The sequence below is a fragment of the Pagrus pagrus genome (assembly GCF_965226575.1).
Source record: "Pagrus pagrus genome assembly, chromosome: 15".
Classification (NCBI taxonomy): Eukaryota; Metazoa; Chordata; class Actinopteri; order Spariformes; family Sparidae; genus Pagrus; species Pagrus pagrus.
The window spans coordinates 18244156-18255248 of NC_140199.1; the positions used below are offsets into that span (position 1 = coordinate 18244156).

The window sequence follows — 11093 nt, forward strand, 5'->3', positions numbered from 1 at the left end:
TACCTTCATGTACCTGTACTGCATTTGCACTGCAGGAAAGTCAAACACTTCACTTCTGCAGGCAACTACAGAATTTCACAGTCAAATCTAGTACTTGCTTGTCTTGATCTTCCACATTCCCCTAACTGAGATCAGATTAAAGTCCCATACAGACTCATTTGATTGTTTAAACAAAGCAGATCATGAGTAGAGGACTTCACATCATTAAGCATCACTGAAACTCACAAAATGAACTAAATACAACAGCACATATACAGACTTTACAGAAGATGAATGTCCATTTCAACACAGTTACTGATATTTTATTTCCAATTCATTACAAAGCAAATGGTGTAGCGTGACATCACTTTAAACTCAAGCTCCAGTTACAGAACATCACACACATACATTATTTCAATACCAGCTGACAAAGTCATAACCCAGGACATAATTATTTGATGGGGGAAAAATGTATCTAGTTTATAAAATGTACTAGTTTATGTGCCTTTCCCCATTAATTACTACATACCAGATAATTGGGATTTCTCAGACACTTCCCTTAGCAATCAAAACGTTCAAAGTAGGAGTATTACTAATATAGTAGAAGTATTAATATGATAAATAGTCATACTTGTGATAACTGGGCTAGAATAGTGACGTAAATTGTTGGCACTGACATTTGTATCAAGAAAAAAGTTGTATTGGCACTCACATAATACATACGTTCATTTTATTTTCATATATTTTTTGTATTTTTAATCATGGTTTTTAACAACTGTCAGTATTTTGTGTTTCTGGTTTTAATTTTTTTGTCACCATTAAGAGGTTGTATCCATTTTATGTATCATCCAGCTGCTACTAAATTCACAAATTGTACAAAACAGTACATATAAAACTTTACAAACACAAACGACCATTACACCCGAGTCTCTCACATTCGATTTTCCAATCCATCCAAATTGATTACAAAGCTAAAGGTGTGATGTGACATCACGTTTAACCATTTCCAGCACAGAATACAGTATTTCATTACCAGCTGACAATGTAATTACACAGGACATGATTATTTGTTAGAAGCAATCGAAAACTTCAAAGTAAAAGTACAAGCTATATAGTATAAATATGACAAAGTCATACTTGACTGATTACGACTGATGTTTATGCCTATTGTTTACAGTCGTAGTGCTGCGACACACATCTTCAAGCATCACAAGCTTCACAGCTGAAGCTGTTTTAAGTGCAAACCCCAATACCTCAGCCTCACTACTGCCCTGTTGGTGACCATAACAATTATCAATATATTCAGTGGAAAACAAAGGCTGTAAAGTGACATCTTAGAAACACATTCATCCATTACCAGCATGGAAGAAAATGTCAACTGTTGACAGAAATGAACCGGCACATGATTATTTAAAAAGCTAGACAGATGTGAGTTAATGTAAAAGTTGCTTTTTATAAACACAATCAACTTTAATTTCATGTTTCATTCCTTGATTGTAAAATTCATAATAACAGGTCCGTTTTCAGGTTGTTCACTATTCACATGGTTAATGATCTGAATGCAAACTGCCACCTGTTGTTACAGGTGTGTGTGTGTGTGTGTGTGTGTGTGTGTGTGTGTGTGTGTGTGTGTGTGTGTGTGTGTGTGTGTGTGTGAGAATGTGAAGCCCTGTGATAATCACACAGTTACATTCTTCTGAAGCATTCTTTGTGCGTTGAAGGTCTGAGCCAACTCCTCCAGCTCTTCCTTCAGTGTACTTGCTTCAGGTCGGTCTTCTGGCTTCTTACACAGCATCTGCTTGATGATTTTGTTCTGCAAAAAACAAAAATATAACTGCTACTGACATCTTTGGACCAACAATAATGAATGCTATGAGTCTACAATATCACTGAAGCTCCTCTCTACAGCGTCTCCAACATATTCACTTAAGACAACGGTTGCAACAGTGCAAACACCTGCATGTCCTCCTGCTACTCTGTTGATGACCATCATGACTGAGAGGCACCCTGTGGGAAATACTGTTTAATTGTGCCATGAAATCATTTAGGATAATAAGAATATAGAAATCTACCTCTTGGGGAAAAGTCGTTGAGAACTGTTTCGGGAACTTCTGATGTCTGGCATAATCCAAAACCTGGTATCCATGCAGTGATAGAAGGATGAAAGAACACGTTAGCCTAAAATGTGTCAATAAATCAAATTATATCAAACATTACAATTAAAAACAATATGAAAACATAATTGAAAAAGTTCCATCATATCTGCTATCTACAGTGATTTGCTTTGTCTACATAGCATACTGCAAATAATACTACTAATACTACTACTATAAAACTACTACTACTGCATTTTCGGTGTGTACGCATGGTTTATACATTTGGCCCCTTGTGTATACTTTACTGGTTTCTTATTTGTATATAATAAACATAAGCCTTTATAATATAACGTTGTTGTGACAAGTCATTTGTCAAGCTTTACTGAACACACACAATGTTAGATTCTGTTTATGAAAGACTCACCTCTCCTCTCTCATGGTAACTAGAAACTTTCCAAAGGAGTTCCATGTAGATCAACCCCAGAGGAAATATGTCCACTTTCCGGCCATAGTTCTTCTCCTTCTTCTGTCATAGAAAATAAACACAGTACTGAAGAAAGCTGCCTAATGTCGTCCTTTCAATAATACATTTTTACTGCCTAAATTTGCAATTAAGCCTTAAAATAATGTATTGGCATAAAGTTGTAACAAATTTGATGTATGCACTTTGATTTCACAACTCTCACTGCCATGAGGTGAGGCTGAGCTTCAGGAAATCAGGGAGCACTGTTAAGTGTGGTGGGCATGTAGGTAGTCTACCTAGTTCAGCTCATGAGAAGAGCATATTTGTAAAAACAATAGCACAGAAGAATTAAAAGTTGTTGCCAGTATGGACCATCTCACTTGTTCAGGAGCCATGTAAGTTGGGGTTCCTTTGTTTACTGTTCTGTCCATCAAAGCATCATCGTCATCTCTGGTGACCAGACCAAAGTCCCCAATCTTCACTTTTCCATCCTTTCCAAACAGGATGTTGTCAGGCTTATTGGTGAAAAACAAGAACAGAAATTAAAACAAATAAACATTTAGTGCCTCACGTGATGGGTAGAAACACATGGACGATTGGACTTCAAAGAGATATACAGAATAGGGACAATAAAATACCGGATATATTGCAGATCGCAATAAAAAACACAATAAGTTGATCGTGTCATTCAGTCATTTTCATTATCAGGATAATCGTGAATTGAGATAATTTTGATGACTTAAAAAAGAAGTCCAGCTCGCTCACGTACAGTCCTATATTGATTCCCTGACGTATTTTGAATTGCCAAAGTCTGTCACCATGGCTGAAGTCATGGCTTACGCACTGAAAACATGTTAAATCAGATGAGTGTAAATGCTACGGATTCCAGACTACAAAACGACAGGGAGATGAGTATACATAATAATATTAACTATAATTTATTTTTTGCAGGAAGACCTTATTTAAAATTCTTTGATTGTTTGTTTTTCATTAAAAAAGATGTGTCCCATCTGCGATGAAATAAAAATATTTGTTATTTAAGAAAATGTAAAGTGATCCCAGTATCTTTTAGTGCAAATGTATTGACTTATTCATTTAATTACGGTTTAAAGAATACTTTGATGATTGTCAGGATAACATCATGAATAGCAATTATGTTGGACAAGATAATTGTGAAGTGAAATTTTCACATCTTCCCATGCCTACATAAGGTAAATGATCGACTAACAATGTCTAGTTTGTGCAAGGATCTGTCTCAGGTGGTTGGTGGGGACATCAAATGCTCACCTTCAGGTCTCTGTGGATGTGCTTCATGGAGTGAATATATTCGACCCCAGTAACTATTTGCTGAGCGATGTTTAGACTTTCTTCTCGCCTCTTGGAGTCTTGCGGAGACTGATCGTTCTTCTTACGGATCCATGCTGTAAGTGTGGAATCGCACAACTCCATCTGAATATAAAGGTACTTTGAGGATGATTTATCTGCAAACCTGGGAAGAAAGAAGAGAATAATTGATTGAATTGCTCTCCTTTAACTAGAAAACTTAAATTTGAGACTTCATCTTAGGACGCCATTTATAGTTTACATCCAGCGCTGTCAGAAGAACTACAGGTAAGAGGAAAAACGTGTGTTTTTGATTTCCGGGTGAACTGTTCCTTTATGATAAGTGCATTGGACTTACTGGGGAGAGTTGTATCCTGAATTCTCCATCCAAAATGTGAAGTATCTGACAATATTAGGGTGGTGGAGGTCCGATAATGTCTTCACCTCTTGGAGAGATTTCCTGATCCAAAAGAGAATATTATTCAGTAATCAAAATACTTGCACAAACACTGCACATGCAGCAATGCAAGCTGGTACCTACTGCATACTTACTTTTCCCAGCGGACAATCTTAACAGCGTAGTACTTTTCCAGCAGTTTATCTCTTGCTTTGTAAACACTACCATATCCTCCACTGCCAAGACACTCCATAGGATCAAACTCTAAAGTAAACCTGTTGAGATTAACACTATTGTTTAGGCCAAAAAGTAAAAAACATAGAAAGTGACTTTTTGATTGTACATCACTTATTGGGAGAGAGATTTGAGACCACGTCAGTATAAAACACATGCCACATTGTAAGTCCATGGTTTTTTTTCATACCTGGACTGGGTCTCATTATGACTTGTTTCCACTTTCTGGTCTTTCACAGCAAGCTTGGAGAATACAAGAATAAAATGGATTTTCAGGTTGTATACTCTTTAAGAATTAGGAAATACAACGTGTCACCTGCCACATCAAAACAGCCAAGTAGTATATTGTCTTTTGGAGGGACTCCCTTCATAGCTGGGTGTGATCATGAGTAGCTCTTTACTTTCCCAGACTACACAAAGTAAATGTTCTTACTCCTACGACACTACTACTGCTCTGTTGCTCTCTCCACATGCAGAGTCAGCAGATTATCAGAGGGTGGATTTCTCTTTTAACTATCACAGTTTTTAAGAATTTGAAAAGCACAAACCTGATCCTTAGAAGAGTTTGATGAGTTGCACCATGAAGCTGAGCTACTTGTACCAGTTGCCATGCTTCGTGAAGATTCAAGAGAGTCCCTAGGAGAACATAACAAGTGACCTGAGTGAAGCGTTTTCAGTGTTAAACTCTACAATCTGTTTGAATACTAGGGTCAAAAAGTGCCTTACTGGGAAGTTGACATCCTGCTTGGTGTGTCATCTTCAGATGACCTGACGGGCGTCTACAATACACAAGAAAGTGGTTAATTGTGGCACGTTCATTCATTAAGAGTGCAAGGTGTAAGATACGGCCTGACCTGTTAAAGGTCATTTCAAACAATTGGGATGCAGCATATCACCACTGCTAATAAGTATTTACTTTCTTGACATCTTTGAGGTTTATTTTTGTATTTGTTAAGACTAAAAAAGCCAAGAGAGCTTGTGAAAAGTAGCCACCTCACTCTTCGCATACATGTCCCAACTGAAACTACAGGGGGTTATACTTATGTCCTTGAGCTACAAAGTGGTATTAGGAGACAGGACGAGCCAGGGCTAGCTGGTTAGCATGCTAACAAGGGTGACATCTCTGCAAACACAGGACAGACATCTTTGACATTCAGTAATGTCAAACGCACACATTGCACTTTTAAGTCATATTTTGGGTCTTTTGATGCACAAGCACAGCTGTACCTGCCGCGCTCATTAATACGCCACACACACACAAAAATACAGATATTGTACAGTTGAGGGAATGTAGTGCCGAGGGGAAAGGCTGTTTGAAGGCAACGTTAAGTGCCATACACTTAAACTGATATAAATATTTTTAGATGGGACTTATTTTTTGTGGCTAAAACAAATGGTGCTGCTGGTTTGGTTAACAGCAGTACAATGCTCTACTCTCTGCCGGCACTACACGCTGCTTCTCCAGACGGGGAGAGCTGACAGTCATCTAGGGAGTACCTCCTACAAACCCCACGTCAAAAGACCCGAACTATCCCTTTAATGTGATTTAAAACTTCAGTTAAACCACAAATATGCACCCAAACAAAACTTTCTTGCGCTTACAAGCTGCTACTGGTGTGCTGCAGTCTTTAAATATCAGTAAGTGCAGATTTTTGTTTTACTTATGAAAGATTTTTAACAATTATGAGGAAACAGACCTGAACCTTGAAAGGGTTTGAAGAATCCATGAATACTATTGAGCCACTTGTGCTCATCGACGTGCTTTGCGATGATGATTCAGGGGACTCCCTAGGGGAATAAAGTAAGAGACATCAGTACAGCTTTCTCAGTATTTAACTCAATGACCTGCTCTTCTCTTAATGACAACAGGTGTCTTACAGTGTAGCTGATCGCGCTGCAGCCATCTGTGGTTCACCATCTTCGGACGCTGTTGATCTGAAGGACACCTAAAAATGCACAGAATGAAAGACAAATTATCGAGTGGAAACATTTTATTTAAAAGCACCTGGGGTCTAGAGCTGCTGCCCCCTGTTGGTATTAGAACATATCACTCAGGACAGAATGGTGTGATTCTTAACATGGTGGCACAAAAAACACTAAGCAAAGGCTAACAAGTGGAAAAAAAAGTGCAATCCCTGGAATAAAAAAAGAAAATGCCTTGCTTGAAAGTTTAAGGGAAGGGCTTTCAAAATAAAAGCATGTAGGCTGTGGTGAACATGGTCCGCGTGAGTCTGCCAGACTACCATTAGCTGCCAGTTTATTAGGTACGTTGAGCTAAAACTAGTGCAGGTTCATACAACAGCTCTGCCATAAATCTTTACTTTTATGAAGGTTATTGTGACTGACTGTGTACTTAACATAAAGTAGAGTAGAAAATATCAAAATATCAAATACCTTGCTGTCATAGTCTGACTGTTCTTGAAGAGCAGACCAGGCCAACTGAGCTGCATTTTGTTCGGCTTCCTTGACAGTCTTACCCTCAGCCTCAGGGTATTCCTTATTGTTGATCACTAATTTGTAGAAAAATCTGCAATGTGTATTGGAAAGAAGGAAACTGTTCAAATCATTGTGTTAATATTTAAATATTGTTTACAACTGGACTGATCGATCGGGAGTTAGCATTGAGTCTCAGTAGTATTTGTCCAGGTTACAGAGGTTCAGGTTCATACTCACCGTAGGTTATTAGGTGGACCAATTCTCCTCACTTCAGTGTATAGAGGGCGGCAGTTTTTTTTCTGACAGTAGTGGTTGACAATTCCTTTGTAATCAGTCCCTGTAAAGCTGTTGTCAGAGCTCACATCAAGGCTTCTTGTCTTATTGCTGTAATAAACAGGTAACATGTCACACTGATGAAGACAGGATAATTAAACAATGCATTAACGTTGTTATTTACTCACCGGAGATCAGAAACGTTTTGCTGAGTTGACGTATGGTTGTAATTCTCATCTGAAGTCTTGAAAATTTTAAAAACAGTAGAATTTTCACACTGGTAAATATGTGACACCACAACACACTAAGTTTTAGGGCCTATGATTTAGCCAGAAGAAACGTGTGTATAACTCACCTCTGCAGTTTTACTGCCATATATCATGTCATACACAAGCTTGGCTGCTGCCTCCTTAACATCCTTCTTTGTTTTCCCACTGGCAGCTGGATACTCCTTATCACCAACCATGAAGCTACAGCAACTAAGATCATACAAACTTTTAGTTAATGCATTTTTTTAGTGCGACAAAATAACTGAGAATTTGGATGCAGTTAGGAGACTTACATCGTAGTACTATATAGTCCCGCTCTTGTCGACTCCACAGGCTTTATAGTCACCCTGTTCCTGTGACCATATTCATTGAGCCAACACACATAGTTGCTTTGAGTGATACTTGTCTGATGAACGGGGACAGTCGGAGCTTCTGCTGACTCTGCTGTCTGTCAAGATAACAAACATACATTAAGAAGACATTTGCCATTAATTTCTCATTTACTTTTAAATACCCACAATCGAAGAACTATAATCTTACCGAGTTCTCCATCAAACACTCGAGGGCATTTTTAGCTGCATTTTGCTTGGCTTCCTTCTTGTTCCTTCCCACACCATCAGGATAGTCTTTACCCTTTAGGACGGCCCTCTGGGTGAATCTGTAGAAGAATCGTCACATTGTTGGTATGCATTAAAGTTGACAGGAAGTGCTGGTGAAGCTGGAGAGGATTCAACAGCATGAATCTGAACCAACACTACCACATTCAGCCTGCAGGACTGTGACTCAACCAGGATACTCACACACTTAAAGCCATGTTCAGTTGTGATTACATTCATAGGCTGAACCTGTAACATGTATATTATTCAAACACTGTACATTTTTCAGATACTTGTACTCAATTACTTACATTTTGTGCCACTTTATACCCCTCCTCTGTCACCTTACCTGACTATATTTTACTTTTTATACCACATAGCAGAATTGATCTGCTGCAGTTAACCCACTCTGATCTGGGTTGGGTTAAACAGTAAGGCTATGGCCTGTACAGTATAAGATCCTCCCATACAGCTTTAATTTACTTACAAAGTAAATGTATTATCTGTAAAGGTATCTCTTTACAATGTAAGTAAAAGGTGGACCTCTGTTTAATCCTACAGTTCCCTTTTTGGATATATTTCTTCTTTATTTTGTTGGTTGTCTGAGTTGTTCTGATACACCAGCCTCCTCCAAAACCCTGTTGGTTACTAACTTTATTCTGTGCGTATCATCTTGACATTGAACCACCACCATCAACATCCATATCACCGTCATGTTTCAGTGGAGCATGCCTGTAGCAAAATAAATACCAAGACACACACAACACACAGATTAAACTCACGTCCTGTCATGGTCAGGTCCAACACAGCCGACCTCCTCGTAGCGCACCTCCCCAGACCGTGTTTTCTGTGCGTACTCGTTCAGTCTAGCGATATAGTTTACAGTTTCCATCATAAAAGACGAAGCTGGACTTTTCTCTTTTCCCTTCCCGTCTTGTGTCTGCTCCTCGTCCTGCGTACAGCCGTGCTCTGTTTCGATTCATCGGACTGCTGATACTGATAAGTTTCGTTTTCCACGTAGAGACGTGTACCACGTGATTTAATTTCATTTGGAGAAAAAAAACTGGATCTGAGCAGCGACACCCACCTTAAAACTGCGGAGGAAATATCAGAATTATGTCTTTAGGAATTAGATGTCAATGACTGCAGGTATTGTTTTGTTATGGTCTGTCCAGTGGTGTGCACACAGTGTTTCAGGGTGAGGGCAACCCCCCCCAATAAATGTGATAGGCCTACCCCAGGGTTTATTTTTGGATCAGGGTCACACCACATTCTCACATATCTGCCGACATTAGTCTGTGACAAGTTGCAGTAGTCAGTGGGGTACATGGAGGCTCCTGGGATCAGAGACAGAATTAAAGCATAGTTCAGATATTTTGTTTGATTGTTTGTAGCCCACCTCAGTGAAAGCAACACTGCCAGCATCTCCATTGAAATACTATATTTGATGCACACTTGGATACTCATATTTATAGGTATAGTCTTATCCATTGGATCCAATAGGTTACTTTTATACACCCTTTTTACTGGTCTTAGGTTAACCCGCTAACACCAGGCTGTCCTATGCAATGGGAATGTGTAAACTCTGCATTTATACCCGGGTCAATTGAGTCTGCAGTAGACCCGGGTTTTTTCACCTCACCTCGGCTCGGCTTTGGTGAGACCCGGGTGAACACGCTAAGGTTATGTGCCTTTTCCCATCAATTATCACATACTGCATAATTAGGATTTCTCAGACACTCCCCTTAGCAATCAAAACCTTAAAGGAAGTATTACTTATATAGTATACTCTAAGTATAAATGTGACAAATGTGATAACTGATGCTCTATGGGGCTAGAACAGTGACAGTGAATTTTAGTATTGAAGATAGAATTTGGCAATGAAAACAAAACCTGTACTGAAAAAGAAACGTTGGCATGGACGTTGGTTTTTAAAAAAGTTGTATTGGCACTAAAAAATAAATCAGACATTAAAAATTCATTCATTTATTTTTGTATTTTGACGTGTTTTTCAGATTTTCACATGCAGAGGTGGAGTTAAGGGAAGTGAAGAAACTTCTTCAAAACAAACTTTATTGCCAATGTTTCCTTTTTCAGTTCAGGTTTTGACATAAGTTCCTGTCACCGCTCATTACCGCCTCCCTCTGCATTCAAGTGCAGACCAGATCAAATCCTCCTGAATAATCCTGTCCGTCTACTGCAACCAGAGAAACTACAAGGCATAAAACAGTCGTCATGTTCATTATCATCTATTGAAGTCCTGAATTATTCCTAAATTCCTGTCATAAATTGCCTTTGTTTTTTCAATTAATCTACCACAGTCCATGATTAAATGAAGAGTCCTTAAGCTGACAGTTGAAAGCTTCCCCATCAAAATAACAAAAATATCAGTATACTTCTAACACCAAGTCTAGTCTTGACTTCAGTATCAATACGAGCATCAATAGGATTGATACCAAAAAAGGTTGTATCCATTTCATGCTGGATCATGCTGTGGGCACATGAACACTCTTAGTGCATGACCTCACTGCTTCTCTGCTGCTGTTCTGTGCAGTCGTCACCTCGCGACTTAAGAGAAATTCTCACATAAAACATTTTTTGTGTTTTACAGTAAAACAGTGTCTAGAGTTTTAAAAAGCATGTGATTAAGTCGTCAACAGAGGAAAAAAGGCATACAAGACTAATAAATGCATAAAACATGATGGTACAGTTGACAGTTTTAATATTACAAAGTACTGGTATCAGTATCTTTGATGAAGGCTCTGTATTACTTGATATCACATTGGATTCAAATTTCACCCACCCCTTATTCTGACAGGATATAACAAAAGGTAGAGGTAGTACAGAGAAATATTCAACAGTAAAAAAAAAACAACAAAATGATTTTCTGCACTGTATGACAGTATCATTCATATGTCCAATAGATATTTATATCAATTTACAGTGAGTGCAATAGTCATGGTTCCTTTTGATTCAGAGACCCAGGGTTACATTCTTGTTCAAAGTAAATATAAAACATATGATCAT

The 11093-nt window shown here is 38.5% G+C and overlaps 1 protein-coding gene across 2 annotated transcripts; it reads right to left on the bottom strand.

The window, feature by feature from the left end:
• Positions 1-286: 286 nt before the first annotated feature.
• Positions 287-9038, bottom strand: LOC311270132 (interferon-induced, double-stranded RNA-activated protein kinase-like). Of its 2 annotated transcripts, XM_084374842.1 has the most exons (19): positions 8849-9038; positions 8011-8128; positions 7764-7918; positions 7557-7680; positions 7390-7445; positions 7166-7312; positions 6887-7019; positions 6371-6438; positions 6190-6280; positions 5219-5271; positions 5041-5128; positions 4683-4735; positions 4414-4533; positions 4220-4321; positions 3826-4027; positions 2919-3053; positions 2500-2601; positions 2052-2114; positions 287-1792 (listed from the first exon to the last, which is right to left on the bottom strand). In XM_084374842.1, exons 1-19 carry the CDS (start codon positions 8959-8961, stop codon positions 1658-1660), a joined length of 2058 nt encoding a protein of 685 aa, XP_084230968.1. In that variant the 5' UTR covers positions 8962-9038; the 3' UTR covers positions 287-1657. The 2 variants fall into 2 exon arrangements, with proteins under 2 accessions (XP_084230968.1, XP_084230969.1); XM_084374843.1 differs by lacking the exons at positions 6190-6280; positions 6371-6438.
• Between the last annotated feature and the right edge of the window lie 2055 nt (positions 9039-11093).